At 37.6% G+C, this 20,082-nt stretch overlaps 2 protein-coding genes across 3 annotated transcripts in view; one reads left to right on the top strand and one right to left on the bottom strand.

Annotated features, from left to right (window-relative positions):
- LOC126162017 (ras-related protein Rab-40C) overlaps positions 1-17,308 on the bottom strand; it is a 34,965-nt gene extending 17,657 nt beyond the window's left edge. Inside the window, exons 1-2 of the mRNA XM_049918242.1 lie at positions 16,944-17,308; positions 16,661-16,854 (exon numbers count right to left, since the gene is read on the bottom strand). Of these exons, the coding sequence (XP_049774199.1) occupies positions 16,661-16,854; positions 16,944-17,094 (345 nt within the window). The 5' untranslated portion in view covers positions 17,095-17,308. The remainder of the gene's footprint in view (positions 1-16,660; positions 16,855-16,943) is intronic.
- A 68-nt stretch (positions 17,309-17,376) lies between these two features.
- Positions 17,377-20,082, top strand: part of LOC126162016 (AP-4 complex accessory subunit Tepsin-like) — a 97,698-nt gene continuing 94,992 nt past the window's right edge. For both annotated transcript variants that reach the window (XM_049918240.1, XM_049918239.1), the window contains exons 1-2: positions 17,377-17,688; positions 17,776-17,848. In XM_049918240.1, the coding sequence (XP_049774197.1) occupies positions 17,810-17,848 (39 nt within the window). In that variant the 5' untranslated portion in view covers positions 17,377-17,688; positions 17,776-17,809. The remainder of the gene's footprint in view (positions 17,689-17,775; positions 17,849-20,082) is intronic.

Raw genomic sequence — 20,082 nt, 5'->3', positions numbered from 1 at the left:
AGTAATGTGCACATATGTGATTAAAAAAGAATTTAAAAAAAATTTCAGAATGGTGAATAATCACAACAGGTGAACGACAGGAATTAACAGTGTGTTTGCAGTGTTCCTGTTGTAAATAAATGATCTTCCATTAGACATTCAAGAAACAGAATTAGTTCTCTTAGTTAATGGTGCAAGTACTAAATCAACTCTAATAGAGAACCTTCCTCATACGAAAATATAAATAATATTTTCTAGAAAATATCTGGTTCTCCGCAAACTGACTGTCACTCATGCAAAGGTTTTCAGCAATAACTTTATTTGTCACAATTCCTGTGGTCCACATCCGCAATAAATAAAAATTTTACAATATATGCAATATTGCAATGCACAGGGGTTGATGACACCATTAGAAACAAGGGTAAATCAGTAAATGAAACAATATATTAAATACTTAGGTATTTATTCAATATGATCCTGAACCGGAAGTCATGTGTTAAAGACCTGAAACATCTAGCTGTTACACTTTTATGTTACAGATTACACCAGACTTTGGAGATGATAATGTCAAAAAAATAGTTAATTTTATTCCCCAATGTATTGTGGCATCATATCCTGGGGTAACTCATCATTGGGAGGGGGGATATTTGTTGCACAGAAATGTATCATTAGGATTATGTGTGGCATCCACTTTAGATCCTCTTGTAGATCACTTTTTAAACAGTTTGGCGTAATGACAAAAACCACACAGTGCATTTACTCCCTTTTAACTCTCATTGTCAACAACCAATTACAGTCTGATAACAACAGTAAATTCATAAATATAATACCAGAAGGAGAAATGATTTACACTGACAACTCAGCCTTAGTGTCTTTGGTAATGTAGCTTGGAATGTAATGAATTTAATGAATAATAATATTAACTTCAAATGCAAACTGAAATCATGTCTGCTTCACAACTCCTCTTACGCCACAAAGGTGTGTGTGTGTGTGTGTGTGTGTGTGTGTGTGTGTGTGTGTGTGTGGTGTGTGTGCGCGCGTGCACCTGCCCGTCAGGGAGGGAGGGAGAGAGCGAGGAGGGAGGGGGGGGGGAGAGAGGGAGAGAGAGGGAGAGAGAGGAGAGAGAGAGAGAGAGAGAGAGAGAGAGAGAGAGAGAGAGAGAGAATAAATGAATGGAGTTCAGCATAGACCATCATATGCATTACCTGTAACGGGTGTTGCTGTATTTTTGGCTGAGCAGATGTACTATAATTGCAAAAAAGACTTTTTCCGTATTCCAGACCCATGGAACATGCAAATACCTAACTAAGTACAGATTTGTTGAAACTTTCTCATAACTTCTTTGATTATTTAATGTGCCATCTGCCACCTAAGTGCTGAAATGTTGTGTTTCTGTTTTGCCTTTTTCATTCTCTTAGTGTTTTCAACGTTCCTCCCACATTCATATCCTCTCTAAGGCACTTCTGTGTAGTTTTGTTTAATTAACTTCCTGTTACTATTTACTTGAAACTATCAACTATTTTGTATCACTACCTGACTACGTACATTTTAGATTTGTTTTCTTCTGCTGTGTTCATACCCACACCTTACTTTATTCTTTTATAAGCACATCAGTCAAACTGCGAGAATTCAGAATTCACACCTCATTTGTTAAAGCATCTATTATGTTTCTACAATGTAAATTAAGTAACTCCAATTATTTTTTACTTTGTTTAATAGGAGCATGTTACAGTTTTATTTTATTAATGTGTGGGTAATGGACATATTCATTTGAATCATATAGTGCTTGTAAATTATTCTGCTAAAATAGTAACCATTTTTTAATTTATGTCTGTGTAAACTTCAATCCCCAAGAGGCTGAACTTGTTGCTTAATTTTATATGCTCCCACAGTGGGCACAAGGTTGGTAAGGAGTTCTTGTTGTAGAGTGTTTTGGTGCATGTGGACATGCAGCAATACATCTCCCCACTGCATCCAAATGTGCTCGATGTTAAGTTGGGGTAACAGGCAGGCCAGTCCATTTGCCAAATATTCTCTCATTCCAAGAGCTCATCCACCTGTGTTGTTTGATGCAGTCACACACTGTCGTTCATAAAAATGGACTAAGTGCTGAATGCACCCATGAAAAGGTGCACATGTGGAAGGACTACAGTATCACAATAATGGTGACAAGTGAGTGTATAGTGTTCAAAACTTTAGAGTTCAGTACACCCATGCAATACTACACCTCCCCACATAATAAAACATGGGGCATCAGAAACATCATGTTCGACAGTATTCCTGGGTGCATTAAGTGTTCCCACTTCCCATCACATGGGGGTATGTTCAGAATCACTAATCAGACTGAATCTGCTCTCATCTGAGAAGAGCATGCGACCCTACTCCTCAGTGGCCCAAATCCTATGCTCTTGGCACAAGCACACGTGGAGCCACTGTTGATGGTGCCGCTGATGTGTGGGGCCCAACAGAACAAAATGCACTGGTCAGTGTACACAGAGACCACCCCATGCACGTTACCGTGCCACTGTAGAGTGAGAGATTGCAGTCCTGTTAAATGTGGTTGCAATTGCACCTGCTGTTTGACATGGGCTCCTTCTTGCCCACTGCATAAATTAGCAGTCATCTGTTACTGTAATTGACCATGGTCCATTATCTCCTCTCCTTTGGGCAGCAGTGCCTGTGTTTCAAGATGCTAACCATGTACGTGAAACAATGCTATGAGCAATACCATCAAACTTGCCATGCTCATACATCCTCTGTTTCCTGATAATTCTCCCCCGTGTTAAGTCATCCAGATGTTATCTCCTGGCCATGTTGTAATGAAGAACAACATCACAGTGTGTAACGGCTCACTGATTGACACATACTGTTTTTTCCGTTTCTCCAACTGCCTTGTGTTGTGGAGCCAGCCTCATTTGGTGCTACAGTCATGCTGACCTCATGCCATGTGCACTTCCTGTGCATGACTGGGAGAGCTCCAGCAACATGCTCTCGCACTTTAATTTATTTCCACCTGGCAGTTAACACAAATGTCTAAGTTTTGCAGAGCAGTTTAAATATAATGTGGCAATGGATGGGTGAGAGAGAGAAAGTAAACAGGTGCTCTAGTGATGAATACATCTGTAATGAACAAATCAATGTGGAAAAATGGCCACAGCTAATGGAAATTTCTTTAACAGTACAGGACGCAGACACTGAGAGACAGAAAACAGCAGTCTACAATATGAGACTTGAATGTTTCATTGGTAGTGTACTCCTGGGCACTGTTCCCACATCATCTGCTAGGACACAAATTTACTCTGGTGACAGTAAATCAGTATTGATCTTTCACTCAGCAGCTGCAGCTATGTTTTGGCACTTCCTCAGTAGGACCATGTCTAGTAATGCACAGACTGTCTGAAAAGAAAGTAAACACACCAGAGAGACAGAGAAATGAAAGCTTTCAATGAAGGAGATGATGTATTACAGATATAACAGGATATGGAATTATGTATGACAACTTCCTTTTAAAAAGAATCCCAGAGGCTGAGAGCAGTCACAGTGAGAAAAAGAACTGGTAAATGGAGTAAAAGTGGTGAGTGAAAGGAGGGGTCTTATTTAAGCATCTGTATACATCTCATCAATAAACACAAAAAATAAGAAATATCTGAGTAGCCTAGGGACATCCGAGTCAGAGTGAACTTTTCAAGTGCAAGCTGTTTGTGAAAATTATATTATCTGGAAAAAATTCGAAAATGAGGCAGCTCACTGAAGTGGAACAAAAGCAGTAAAAAAGACAGCAGAGCAGCAGATGGTAAATGTCTATATGGGGTGCAGTGCCATTATGTGTAACATAGTAATGATTGCAGTGCTTGCTATGACATTTGGTGGGAACACAGAATGTACATCAGCAGCAGGTTGTAAGTATCCCACAAGACAGCAGTGGTTAGACAACATGTTTCCCAGCAATGGGTGGAAGCACTTGGAGAAAATCCACACACCATCACTAAGACAAAACGCACATTGTGTTTGGAATTTGGAGAAGAGGACTGGACAACAATCATAATCACATGAGCTATCAGGATAAGCAACACCATAAAAAATATAGCTGTGGAACACGATACATAGCCAAAATGCCAATGCAAAGTAATGAGATACATCCCATGATCACTGTCTTCTGAGTAACCACCTGCATAGATTGATAAATGTAACCAAGATTCTTGTTACACCACATTCCCTAATTTTATCAACTCCCCATCAAACTGTCATCTTTCAATCTAATTTAGATTCAAGCTTTGCTATAAACCAACCTGTCCCCACAACATTCACTCCAAAGCAACAGTAAAAAAAGATAATAATGGTGAAGCAGTGGAAAAATCAGAGAAACTGTTAAAAGCCTGTGGAGAATATCTAGTGGTTTAAATTTCAGAGCTCAGTCTGCACACCTCAAATTACTGACATAAAACTATCCTCCCAGTGGCTGTCTGCAAGTGAAACTTTGCCAACATTATAGGAATTACAGGAAAAGTGCCCTGGCTGAAGACTTTGTATCCACAAAATGCCACATGGACACTGGATTTCTTTTCATCTGTAACAATGCTACACTGAAATACATTATCACCCACAAGATGAAGATACCTTCAAGAAATACTGGCAGATTATTCAAGAAATATCAAATAAGGTTTGTCTTCCACTTTGCATTCTATGAAGACAACCTAGGTCTAAGGAGACCAGGAATATATAAATTCCAGTGCCAGTGTGGGAAATCATACAATTGCGAGCTGTGTCGCACTGTTAAAGAAACATATGCAATGGAGATAGATGTCACACAAGATCAGCCAGAAAAATCTGCTGTTGCTGAACAGTCTTGACACGGAACACAGCGTGAACTACAGAGGGACAAAGATCCTATAGTTCGCCTTGCTTAAAGGAGCAGTTGAAAAATGTATAACTAATGACCTGATTAATAGAGATGGGGGATTTCAACTTTCCAAAGCATGCAAACTAGCATTTGTGGTACTAAGGCATCAATGACCACAGACAAATGAATCCAACACGTATGACAACTTACAGTGCCACCCCTTTGAACCTGCGCTTTTCAAGTGAGAAAGAGTTTACACTGGTGAGTCACAACAGTAATATACCAGTAAGCATGTGAAGATGATGAGCAGCTGCATCATTAAAATTCTGTACAGCTTTCACAACTTCATCGACCATGACTTCTGTGAACTACTGAAACTGCAGTTACATACTTCGTAACAGATTTACAGAAGGCAACAGCAAATCCCACACCTGCACCATTACCATGCCCACGAAAAAGACAATGCGGGATTATTTGTCATGGCCACTTCCTTTTAGTTCCATCCCACATTACACTCGGCACCAAATTATTTTATAGGATCTCTCCCATTGTATTTCTTTTCCTGTATGACTTTTCATTAATAATGCTTTTTCTACAGTCATGTTATTATCCATGTTTCTTGTCAACATGTTTGGAGATCACTCAAATATGTATGCTCAGTTGGTGTCTCATTTACATTTGAATATCAATAATTACTTACAATATGTATATTGTCTACTGCTGTTCTTCATTTCATTTATTCATTCACCTCTCCTTACTCCATGTGAAGGCATCTGGTTTGCTACTATTTAGAAACAGTTCCTATGGGAAACTAATCAAATTACTGTTTTTGTCATTAACAGTCTGTTACACTTAATATCTGAGTAGCTTATTTAGGAACAGTATTCAAATTTTACATCAAAGCTTTTCAGGCCTGTGCACATCAGTGCCCAAACAGGTAAGTTTGAGTTTAGTTCTGGAGATTTCTTAAATAAATGAGTATTCTATAGTAAGTCAACATTTCATGGATTATGCACTACCACAGATATATTGCACCTACAGATACCATCTGTCTGATTAACACGGATGTCATAAAAATGGCGAACATGAACCAGTAATCAAAATCCAATATATGTGAAACGTAAGTGACATCAGGAATTACAACGAATCTCATGGAATCACATTCATGGACTCTACCAATTCTGAAATTGAACTGGTAACTTTCAATCTAACCTATTCCTCAGGCTACACTAAAGATCGGTATACCATTGCAACCTATGGTACATTCCATTAAAATAATATAGAAGTAAAATAAATATTGTCAGTTTTTTGTTCTACCTATGTTTGCACACATGCATTACCACACGTCACAACATTATTATGCCACAAGTCTAACCTGACATCGGTATTCATGCCACAAGTCTAACCTGACATCGGTATTCATAAGTATAACTGACACCACTACTACTAACACTTAATGAATCCTGCAGTGACCACAAAAAATATTTTACTGTTGCCTACTGATTATTCATGATGCAAATCTGCTAGAATGATTTGATGCAGGCAATTCCCTACATATATCCACTGGTGGATGAAATGGACCAAATATCTCGCCAAAAAGAAAATGATGGATAAACTTAGATGTAATATAGGGGAAAAGCAACCACTCGTCTATAGCAGATTGACACATAGAGTACAGTAGCATATAACAGAAAACAGCATTCATTCTAGCTTTTGAGCATTGTCCCCTTTTTTGCAGCCATAGTACACACAGTCACACATTTGGTTGTGTGTATGAATGAGTGCACTGCTACAAAAAGAGCTATTGCTTGAAAGCTAGTGTGAAGCTGTTCTCTGTTACATGTTACTGTGCTCCATGCATTGGTCTGTTACAGGGCCAGTGGTTGCATTTCCCTTATTTTACATATTGCTCCATCCACAAATTTCCATTATTGTTATATGATGTGTAAACTTTTTTTAATCTCAACACAGCACTCAAGTCAAGCTTTTCAACAACCCAAAATTTTCACAGTGCATACGATTTTGGTTCCTAGCTTCCACCTACAAAGAGGTTACATGATAACCGATACAATCCCATGTCTATAATTAATTCTGCTAATAATGAACCTGAATTGTCCAACTTTTCCAGAACAGTCTTTGAGTGTATGTTAGCTACATATAGCGTCAATCCAAATGAAGTGGTCCAATAAAAATTAAGTTAGTTGCTTGACCATTTTTAAATATTTTAATTTTTTTATATGTGATTACCCCATAACTGAGAAGTTTAAAACAACTTTTTAAAAAATTTTACATTTCACCTTTACTGAATGGTGGACATTTTTATTTGTAAGCACATGACCATGTTTCAGTTTAGAGACTTTAGCAAAAACATGAATATCTCTGCACTAGGTTAACTTACAACATTGCAATTGACATGATCATTTTTAGAAAAGTGTCCTCTACAACATTGTCTATTACACAAAATACCCTAAATTCAAAAATAACCAGTCAAAATGACCTCCAAAGTTTGGTATCCAAATTTTCAAAAATATGAGAGTCTATTTCTTTCCTATAGTTAGATATCATACACTACTAGCCTCATATACAGCAAGAACACTTACAAATGTTTCCTTAATTTTTTTATGAATTTTTGAAATTTTAAAATTTTCATTTTTTGTTAAGTTTGAGGTTAATTATCTCAGGTGGGACTGAATATAAAAATAAGATTTTTGCACAGTTTGTACACCTATATGATAGCAATGTACTGTAAAAATTTCAATATTGATATCTGACTGTGAACGAAGATTTGAATTTTTGAAAATGAGGAAATAATTCACATTATTCTACAACTGATCTTATGGCTGTTGCCTATTCCTGTGTGATACTGGCGGGATATAATCAATTGTTATTGAAGTAAGGTACTGAATTATGCCTTGTTCCTTTTATTGCTATACATTTTTCAAATCTGGTTTGAAGTGTCATTTTCATATGCAGAACCACTTCTTCTTTCTTGATCAGAAAATAGGTAATGCCTTTAATATAATCCTTGCAAAAGATATAGATGTCCTGTAGTGTGAGAATTTGGTCTGTGGTTGGTCTTTGTAGGCTGGCTTTACTTACTTCATGTTTTGTTGTACCTCCTACTCCATCACATGCATTTTTACCATGGCAAGACGCAAAAAAAGTGCCATTCAGCCTCCAAACCAAAGTCTACTTTGTGGTTGCACAGATTTGAAAAATTCTTTTTGTTCTTATACTGACTACCACTTCCAACTGAAAAGTATATCATCTTCTCAACCTTGGGAAAATTTTTTTAATGTAATTTATTACATACTTTTGAAACACTTGTACAGCCAAAGTGTTGTGCTGCAAATAGTCACTTAGAACGCAAATTGAAGAACTACAAATTACATCTTTCCTATTTTTAAAGTAGAGAATAAATGGATGCACTGTTGCCTGGTCATTGACCCAGTGGTGTCCTTGTATTGCATCCTGAATCACATTGAGTTGAGTTGAGTTGATTTGGAGGAAGAGACCAAACAGCGAGGTCATCGGTCTCATCGGATTAGGGAAGGATGAGGAAGGAAGTCGGCCGTGCCCTTTCAAAAGAACCATCCCAGCATTTACCTGAAGCGATTTAGGGAAATCACGGAAAACCTAAATCAGGATGGCCGGACGTGGGATTGAACCGTCGCCCTCCCGAATGCGAGTCCAGTGTGCTAACCACTGCGCGACCTCGCTCGGTCCTGAATCACAAATGTAAAATTTTCTGCAAAATCAGCTAGCACTATGCATTCTGTTTCATGCAGTTGTGCCTTTTTGTCCTTCAAAAACTTAAGTTTGGATTTTAGAAACATAGTGGTGACTTTCGAGTTTTTGTAAGTTATCAATTAATGATTCGAAGTACTCTTCCTGAGATTTAACCACTGTTATCATTTCTGTCCTGTCAGTTGTGACCCGCTGTTTGAAGGTAATACTGTTTGGCATTTCCTTATCATATTTGTGAAACAATTCAATAATGGTTTCCTTACCAGGGCATTTATTACACAATCTCATGATGCAGTAGTAACTGTTGGTGTCACAGACCATTAAATCTAGTAACTCTTTGTAGTTAAGATCACCTGCATCATCAGTTTGACATTTTGATGATATAAACAAACACATACGGAGTGTGTCCCTAAGCATCCAGCCAAAATACACCACTTATGGCAGAGATCACAAAATTTTGGCTTTCCAATTTTGCATTCTCCTCCCCCCCCCCCCCCCCCCCCCCCCCCCTTACCATGAGTCAGGGAGCAAACTACAAAATGCTAACAGCTTCCTCATTATGAATATGAATGTCATTAACAAGGTTACATGATTCTGGTTCTGGATTCACAACAAATATTTTTGAGTAACAATTTGGGCACAGGGAATTTCCAGGAGTCACATTAAGTTTCACTTGGGAAGCTGTTTCACTCTCACATAACAAGGACAAATGTTCAAGTTTCATTTCCCTCAAACCTTTAGTAATAGGCTTTTTACGAACTTTTAAGTGGCTCACAGCACTTTCTTCCAAAAATGCGGTTGTACTTCAGAATATATTTCCTCTCCTGATACACACACACTGATGTTACAGAAGAACATACTCGAAATTTAAACAAAGTTTGTCTAACTTCATCAAAGCCATTGACATTTTTCAAGTTTTTTTAAACTAAATTGTAAACTGTTTTGTGACACACTTCACTTGCTATTTGTCCAACAGAGCACCGTTCATCCATGTTATTGCATTCCAGTTGATCTCTCAAAATTAATTACAAATTACACACAGAACAAAGCACATAACACATTCTACACTCTCGATGAAGTATGTAATCCACTCTAACAGACGTTTCAGAACAGACTGACTACAACAATGCCACACCCAGCGATAATGTACTTCTGTATTGACAATAAACCAAAATGTAAATGGGCATTTTTATTACCACAGAACAAAAGGGAAAGCACTATTGTTTAATATTGCATTATTAAAAATAAATAAACTAAATGAATATTGAGTGATAGTGTTAACTAAATATATGTCACAATTAAATTTTATTACAATGAAACAATAAACCATTTAAATAGGCAACAGCCATAAGATCAGTTGTAGAGTAATGCGAATTATTTCCTCAGTTTCATACCTTAGTTCACAGTAAGATGTCAATGTTGAAATTTTTACAGTACATTGCTATCATATGGGTGTACAAACTGTGCAAAAATCATATTTTTATATTCAGTTCCACCTGAGATAATTTGGAGGTCATTTTGACTGGTTATTTTTGAATTTAGGGTATTTTGTGTAATAGACAACATTGTGGAGGACACTTTTCTAAAAACGATCATGTCAATTGCAATGTTGAAAGTTAACCCAGTGCAGAGATATTCATATTTTGCTAACGTCTCTAAACTCAAAAATCATCATGCGCCTACAAATAAAAATGGCCGCCATCCAGTAAATGTGCAAGATAAATTATTTTAAAAAACTGTTTTGAACTTCTCAAATATAGGACAATCACATATAAAAATATTAAAATATTTAAAAATGGTCAAGCAACCATCACTCGACCACTTCATATGGATTGACTCTATATCCAATGATAGATACATACAGAGCTCAGCTAAGTGGCGTGTAATCTTGGGGATTACGAAATTGTCCAATTCCATTCGTCTGCTTTCACCCATAACGTCATCAATATGGCAGAAATGGCTATTCTAAGCATCTCCAATATGGCGCTAATGATGTCACTACATACACACAGCAACAAACACGAAAATCAGTATAAATACGACAACAACATCTCCTTCCTAAAATACAATCAAACTAATGGTACAACAGTGGGAAACTGGGGGTTTTAGGGACGGGACAAGCTAAATAAATAAATAAATAGGGTGATACAGCCAATAGTTGATTGATTAACAATTTGAGTTTACGTTTATATTTTTTATAGAACACCTACATGAAGGAGTAAGTTGATAACAACACATATCACAGAGAAAAGTTTCCTGTAAAGAATGACATACAAACTTTGAAATGCTTATTCCCTACATTTTCTGAATTTCAGTTACAGTGGTCAGAAATTACCAATAGTTGATCACACAGTTCCACAAAATGATCGCCCATAGTCCAGTAGTTGATCAATATGCAAAAATACAATCATCTGACATTAAATTGATAATTACATCTGGGAACTTAATTTTAACACACTTACATGAATGATTAACATACCGAACAATTTTTTTCAATGAAATAAAACAATATAACATAGTAGCCTACACACAATAAACTATACACAAGTCTACTCAGTTTCATTCCAGTTTTCCAATATCAACAGGACACTGCAACTTGTAACGCAGCCTGCCTCCTGTAGAGATAATAGAGGGTTCTGGAAGTATTGCTAAAATCTGTGAAGAGTGAACAGTGCTTATATCATCTTCATCAGTCTTAAACTGTGTATTTCTTTCATTGCAGCTTTTGAAACCCATTACCTCAATGTCCTCTTCTGTGGTGACTCTTTGAACAGTGCACAGAAATTTATACTTATTATTCTTTTGGCCTGGAAAAAAGATCAAAGCAAAATCTCCTCCTTTGAATGCAGGCCTTCCAATGTCATGTCTCTTCTCAGTGGTAGCAATGTTTTTATTACTGCCAGACTCATTTTCTGATGTGTCTTCATGAGGACTTCATTCATCACTGATGGATTCTGACTCTGAACTGTCTTTTCTTACAGGTTTCTTTTTTGGTAGTTTTTCCTTCTCAGCCTCTGGAAACAGTTTCCTTCCTTTTCTTTTTTTCTCATTCGTCTGTTTTGCCATTTTACGTTGTTCTATTCTAGCTCGTTTGGCAGCTTCTGTGTTGGCCTTTAGTTCTTCCTTTGATTTGTTCCAGTCTAGCCACTGTTTGGATGTTGTTGCATATGGTATGTACTCTTTTCCTTCCAGCTTTTATAGGGGATTCAGTAGGCCAAGTAATATGATTAGCAAAATGTGGACTGATTCTGTTTTTCTGAGATGACTGGGATGAATGGCGTTTTGGAGTGTCTGAACTGTCATTTTCTTGTAATGAATCTTGATCTCCTGACTTTTCATTATGACATGTGGATGATTCATCTTCTGAGTCACAAGATATTTTGCTGTTAGTACACACTTGAGGATCTCCTGCTGGATTTTCTGATGTAGGGATGGATTGTTCTGTACTACATATATGCAGAGATAGCATGTTAGCATCTGTAGTTTTATTTGTTGAAGGTGATTTGCAAGTAGCAGTCGGCCGTGGTGGCCGAGCGGTTCTAGGCGCCTCAGTCTGGAACCGCGCGACCGCTACGGTCGCAGGTTCGAATCCTGCCTCGGGCATGGATGTGTGTGATGTCCTTAGGTTAGTTAGGTTTAATTAGTTATAAGTTCTAGGGGACTGATGACCTCAGCTGTTAAGTCCCATAGTGCTCAGAGCCATTTGAACCATTTTTTGCAAGTAGCACGAATTTTACGCCAAACCCGAAACAGTTCTTCTGCTCCTGGATCACCTTCCCATCCATTTTTCTCTGCTGCACGGAGTTCTTCTGCTCTACCTCTCTTCATTAAAGATTCAAAATGCAAAAGATGTTCAACACCAAACGATGATGGTTTTATTGCATTACCACACGTTATAGCAGGTGCACAATGTCTAGATTTGCTGGGCATACATCTAGCATAGTCCACTGCATCAGGATCATAAGGGAAAAGACCACACTTCCTGAAACCATTTTTCACTGTTTCAGGAGTAGCCTTTTCATTGATAACAGTCTCAAGCAATGGGCCAAATACAGTTTTTGTTACAACTTTGTTACCAGTTTTGTGTTTCCAATTATATACAACATCTCTCCATCCAGATTTCAGGGGCGAAATATTGCCACATCAGCTGGTTGAAGCACACGAGTCGCATTTGGATACAATGCAAATTGTATTATCCCATTGTCGGCACAAAACTTAGCAACTTTATATGATGTATGAGATTTGTGCCCATCTACCAATAAAATAACAGGAAATCTGACTCTCTCTTTCTTCAGCCATGGAAGGAAAATGTTGGCAATGTATTCAAAGTAGAGGGCCCCTGTCATCCAGCCTTTTTTTGACCGCCCAATGCCCCATTCACTGTTCAAATTCTCGGATATGTCCCTTGAAATTTTCTGTAGTGGAAATACGACCATTGGGGGTACAGTGTCTCCAGCAGCATTGAAATTTGCCATTACTGTAATGGCCTCCTTTTCATTGCCACTTTTGACTTCATACAGATTGTCAAAAGAAATCGGACTCAGAACTTTCCCAGTTTTAGGACATGTTTCAAATCCTGTTTCATCTGCATTATAAATTCTTTTTGGTTCATTTAAAATGTCCAAATTATTACCCTGCTGTAGATGCTGATGAAGGTCATTGAACCACTACCTAATATTTTCCTCAGTAACAGCTGCCCTGGCCGTATTTATGCTCTCAGCATGCCGTTCTGATACATTAGGGTGACGTTTCATGAATGACTTAAACCATTTTTCACCAGGCCTTCCATCTTTGAATGGTGTAGGTCTTCCATCTGCCAAAACAATGTCACTCACAGTTTCATACAGCGTCCTTTGCTTTATTGGAAAGCCTTTTTTAGCGTTGGCATGGATCCAGCTAACCAATAAATTCTCTTCAGCCTCTGTCAAAACTGAACTTGGTCCCATCTTACGCTGCATAGGTACTTTTCCTTTAATTTTATTATTTAGCGTACTAAATGGAATACCAAAATGTTTTGAACTGCTTCTATTGCACATTGTAAGTCTTCCTCAGAATACTTAAAAAGTTCTTTTTTCGACTTATCTTCTTTTGGAGCCATATATTAATTCAGTCTGCAGATTTCACTCCTGTAAATAAAGGGATTAAACTAATGACTAATAAAAATTTTATCTCTATGCCTCAATACTTGGTGGTTGATCATATGTAAACTAGTAGATGATCACCCCGATCAACTACTGGGAGCCATATAAATTTCACATTTCCATCAATACGGGACTGAAGAAAGGAATACCTACTTGGTCCACGGTTAAAAGCAACTCTTTGTGAGAACATTCTAAAAAGTACCAGTAATTGATCATTATGACCAACTACTGGAAAACATGCTTTCATGCTCTCCAGTAGTTGATATCCCCCCCCTAAAATAGGCTGAAGCAATAATTTACACTTACTTTATGATAAATGATACAATCAGTCATTCATAATGAGTTATCTGTTAACACAGTTGATCATATTTCAGTATTTAGTACTTGTGTCAATAAATATCTGTATCACTGTAACCTACCTTACAATTAGTCTAGACGCTATGACACTCCACTTCTCAGCACAGCACAAAAGGAAAAATTTTCTCAAAGCTATCAGTTCCCTCCAATTGTTGTAACAATAGAAGAAATATGTTTGCCAACATATGTTCTTTATATGCTCTTACATTTTTAAAAGTGTCAGTGCTGCCAACTCTTATAATTTAAAGATTAAAATGAAATTGACCAACTACTGGGTGGTGATCAACTACTGGCTGGGGCACCCTATATATATATAAAAAAAAAAAACCACCACAATCCCAAAACACACAAAATGATGAACAAAATAAATAATTACAAAATCTACAGGACTCTGATACTCCACTTGACTATGTAGGTCAACCACAGCTGACAATATCAAAACACCAACACCTAAAACATAAACTACGGAAATTGGAATCAGACATTTCCCTTGATGACAGCCGACGATACTGAAACACCAATACCTACACATAAAACTATGAAAATTAGAATCAGTCATCTCCCTTGACCTACTGATACTAAAACAAACCAACACCTACAACCACAAAAAACAAAACTACAAACACAACAAACTCATAAACTCCACGCCTTAATGACTTCACACACCATAACACCTTTACGCCATGGCTTAAAGCAGACAGGTGGAATTGGACACTTCTGTTGACCCCAATCTTGGTATGTGCAGAGCATATAGGAAATTGGTCATGAACAACAGATGGAGTGTTTCAGTTTTCACTTTGTGTAACAATTTATAGTATATATTAATCTCCCACAAATAGGATTACAAACAAGAAGAAGAAGAAGAAGCAGAAGGAGAAGGGTTAGAGGTGGAAAGAGATGTAGTAAGACGGAGGCAGGAGGAAATAGAGAGGAAGTGGTAGAGGTGATGACAGTACTTCCATACATATTTAGCAATTGTGAAACACTGCCAGGGTTACTAGTACTCAAGAAGCAGCCCTAGGAATATTTTATGTAAAGTATTTCCAAAATAAGATGTTGAGCTTCCAATTATATATTTCACTTATGGTTGTTATGAGAAAGTAACCAAGCTGCTACTCCCCACACCACCAGAGCTCTTCTGTAACTATTGATTGGACATTTATTGCAAACAAATACTCCAGTTGCCAATTATATTTTAGTTTTACTGTCAACTAGTTTTGAATCAATTACAAATTCTTCACCCGAACTATGAGTGGTTATGACTAGGACATCATGGTAACATGCTAAAACATATAGAATTGGGAAGTAAGTTATTATCCACCATGTTGTTTGATTGTGTGTCCTTCCTGTTCTCAGTGTAACCACTTACATGATTTTATTTGTAACTGAGTCTAATCTGCACGTGTGGATAAAACTGCAGTGTGACTGTCTACCAGAGCATTTGATTTCAATTAGTCTGGCTACACTTTATGTACAAACAAAAGAAGAAGAATGAGAAGAAGACTAGCAAGAAGAAGAAGAAGAAGAAGAAGAAGAAGAAGAAAACTTCCAGAAGTGACTCACATAATACATTTTATGGGTTATATGCCCATCAAACAATGCTTAATTACTGTTTCCAAAGTTGCTCAGGCAGGAATTGGAAGGAAGAATTACATACATAGTGTAAACACCTCCCTCCTTGCATTTTTCATATTTGATGTACAACTTACGACTAACAGCGTGTCTCAGGAGGAATGGTAACTATTACGGGATATGACAGATCGATCATTCAAGGCAAAAAAGTCTAGTACAGATGGGCTCTAAATGCATACCTTAAGAGCTATGAGCACTACATCTTCACTACTGGGAAACACATCTCTTCTACTGAACAAGTGCTCATACCTCTTTAAGGTATGCATTTTAGAGACCATGTTTTACTGGACTTTTTTTGTTTGTTTGTTTGTTTTGGTGCATACCACACCCTCCAAAGTCTGGGAAGGCAGGATCCTGCAGTTTAAGAGATTTGTTTCACAGTATCTCAGATGATGAAGTGCTCATAGTTCTTAAAGAATGCATTTTATATCCCATGCTTACTAGAATTTCTTGCTTTGAATGACTGTTTTTGTCATATCCATGAATATTAACCATTTCTCTTCAAACACCCAGTATTTGCAAAATACGCCAGAAACTGCAGAAATCTCTGGATATTTTGGCAACATACCAGCATGACATGGCAGGCAACGTCCATACTGTGGAATCTAGTGCTATTCTAATTTGATATGTCACTTGGTAACTAGGCCTACTTATGTATATAGCAACACTATGAAAGTTTTGTACACCTATCACAAATGTGGAATTCGTTTGCTTTCAACAACCACTGATGCAAGTGGCAAGTAATGGCACAGGATGCAAGAGTTGTTCAATTTAACTGTAAGTATAAACATAGCAAAATGCATTCCTTATTACAGCTCGAAGATTTGTCAATGGGGTTGTTAATATGATTTTATTTCGATTTCTCAATTAAAGGTGGTAAAATTTTAAAACCGCTGTGTAACTCATTTTCACAACAAAAAGGGCTCGATGCCTGAAACTATCTTAAAGCTATATGATAACTTACCTCCTCTACTTCCTTCAACCATCTGTCAATTCCATCAAATGACCACTTGTTCGTGATGTCATAGACTAGGAGTATACCCTGGGCACCTCTGGAATACGACCTGATGATAGTACAAAATCGGCCCTGTCCTGAAGTGTCCCACAGCTGTAGTTTAACTCTTTTTCCATCAAGGAGTATAGTGGTGGTCTTATATGCTGAAAGTTATACATATTTATTAACAGACATTCAGCGATGTCTTCGCGTTATTTAAGTTATTAGTCGTAATGAAGTTACAAAGTATTACCACTTCCACTACAGAACGGCGATTCCGAGGATCCATCCTCTAGACCACTCAGTATTTCTTGTTTACCTACGTCACTGTCACCTACTAATAAAAATTTTAACAAATAATCATACTGCTTTTGTTGAGTAGCTGGTCTTGGCTCCACTGCCATAACACAATCCCTTGTTTTTCTCGCGCATAATAAATATATCTTTCAGCGTCCGCTTACTAAATCTGCTACTGTTATTTCCGTTTGCACTACAAAACACACTTCACTTATAATTCGTTGTCCATGGCGCAAAAATATGACTGCATCTTGTCTCTTTCTCCCTATTTCATCCTCACATCACAGCACATTACTCGTATCTCCATCTTCTTATGCGTTTCTCACTTTCGTCAATCACAACGCAATCCAGAGAGCAGCACTGAGTGACAAACAAAGAACTGAAGTAAGAAATGTTTCGCTTCACTCAGTTCACTGATGCATGAGAGTGTAAACAAAGAATTAGCTTTTGGGTGCTGAATCTGGAGCGTTGCCATCAACTTAAACGCTACGAGGCGAAAAACAGAGCGTCAGACACATGCAATTATTGTTGTGACATTAGGGCATCTTGAACACATCCATCGAATTGCCACTGTGCAAGAGAGAACAAATTTGCATAGTATTGGGATTTCCAACAACGAGATACGTAGGCATAAACAGTTCGAACTTCTTGCGTTTACAATGACTTCAGAAATTGTGGAGAAAATGTCATTTTCTGTTCATGTGAGAGTTCAGTTTTACCTCGCAACAGAATTGTGTACCAAATCTACATGTAAGATATTCTTCAAATGTTTTGTGTTTTATTTACAGCTGCCTCTTTTGACGAGAGCAACATCGGACAGTGATGAACAAACTCCAGGATATATGTTCGCACAGATTGAAGGTATCCTTTAAAGAGAGTTTTTTTTTTATTATCAGCATAAACAATCGCATCACTCCAACTACTTAAGGGTAAGACTGAAGACTAGGTCCGGACCAATTAAAAGAAATTGACCCGGTTGTACTGTGGACGTAGGCAGGACTGCATTTATTATAGAGGGTTCTCTCAGACTTCCCATCACATTTTTTTTTTCCATGTATAAAACCATTGTTTTGGCGAATGTAAACATTCATGCATTCCTGTTCATTACACCTCTTGAAGGCTTCTCTACCCGTCAATTCGTTACCACTACCAGATTTTCTGTTTTCACGTTAGTATCACCAACTCCCAACCAAATTGTGACCTTCCAACCTAACCTAGACCCCTGACTGTGTACGCTACAGATTAGTCTGTCACCATAACCAAGATTTCAGAGGGGCCCAATACGTAACTTGAACACAGTATTTAAAACAGCGATTTTTACAATATATTTTTATTTTGTGTATAACTAAAATAACACTCTACACACTCACAGATTATCATCATAGATGTAAAATTACATATTCACAACATAACTGGGCGGAAAAGCACATTTCAGTTAATGACCAATAATTGTATATGAAAGCAGCTTTAAGAGTGCCACTCATTGTTACTATGAAGGGAGAAACTATACCACATTTTAAAAGATGAAGTAGGCAATGATTATATATTCTTACTGCGTGTGCTCCATGTAGACCTTCCTCAAACAATTCAAACAAATCAGAACACCACATTGTTTACATGAATATTTTTCCTCATCAAACAAAGAGGGCTTTTCATTTTAAAACAATTATTTCTGTGTTTGGGGCTCATCTTGTGTATGTGTAGCATTCTTCTGATGCTGTCACTCAACTCTCATGGCACATAAGAGGCTAAGCAAGGTCCATTACTAGAGTCTTCATTAAGATCAGTCTTGTCAGTACTTCTGCCTTAGGATAAGCTCGATATAACACATAACAATTCACAGCACAAGCAACATCCACCAATGTTTAGAAAATGGCCAAAGGCCATCTTCTAGTTTGGTGACTTCATAAACAAATTGCACAGTTTTGGTCAAGACATTCCATGCCATCTTTTGTTGTGTTACGAAATATGTTCATCTTGGGGTTTTCTCATCCAGGATCATTACTTGCTGAATGTTCCACAGATGAGACAAGTATAGCACCTTTAGACATTTTAAGCAAAAAGGAAAGAAGTGTAATGTTTTCAGTAAAAGTGTAAACAGTTGTCTTCACTATTCAATTTTTATTGAATAGAAATTATTGTTTCCTTTCAGTGTACTGATGTATGTGAGACCTTCTTTTTCTTTTTTTTCTTTAAAAACCATCAATACCTTTTCCAAGATAAATTTACACTTTATGTAGGTAATTTGTACATGTATCAGTCAAGCACTGAATTTTCAAGCCATCTGTTGCCAGTTTGCTCGTTATATACAATCTAAACCCACACCTTCCACAGAAAGGTACAAGTATTTAATCAATGCGCTACTAACTATTTTCAATGAAAATTAGAAAGCTTTGTGAAATTGCTATTAACTGTTATATTTCCTTTCCCCCCCCCCCCCAGTCATCATCTGGGTTGTCAAATTGTAAAGCAGGGAATAAAACTCACTCACTCACTGGTCATACCGGACTCGAGAGTCAATTACCACAGCAACGTATTTTCATCATCTGGCCCTGTCTTGGGCTATTTCCTTCCATTCACCTTCAATACCTAGGCTCCTCAGATCAGCCTTTACATTGTCCTCTCATCTACGCCTCGGTCTCCCCACAGGACGTTTTCCCTCTAAGTGCCCTACCAGTACTCTGCACGCTGCCCTGCCCTCATCCATTTGAGCTACGTGACCCGCCCATCGCAGCCTACGTGATTTAATAATACCGATTATGTCAGGGCTTGAATAGAGTTCATGAACCTCTTCGTTGTGCAGTTTTCGCATCTCTCCGCTAATGTCATCCCTTTTTGCTCCGAAAATTTTCCTCAAAATTTTGTTTTCATATACTCGAAACGGCTTTTCATTTTGCACAGTGAGAGACCAAGCCTCTCACCCATACAGCATAACTGGTGGAATAATAGTTTTGTGTATTCTAATCTTTAAATTCCTAGACCATATCCGTGATGAAAGTAATCTATTCAGTGAGAAGTTGCACGCATTTCCCACCCGTAATCTCTTCTTCAGTTCAGATTCAATTTCATTTCTCGAAGTGATGTCCACATATAGA

This window comes from Schistocerca cancellata, chromosome 2 (assembly GCF_023864275.1).
Source record: "Schistocerca cancellata isolate TAMUIC-IGC-003103 chromosome 2, iqSchCanc2.1, whole genome shotgun sequence".
Classification (NCBI taxonomy): domain Eukaryota; kingdom Metazoa; phylum Arthropoda; class Insecta; order Orthoptera; family Acrididae; genus Schistocerca; species Schistocerca cancellata.
Note: the sequence above shows the minus strand (reverse complement) of the source record. Positions and strands in the feature narration are given on the sequence as shown.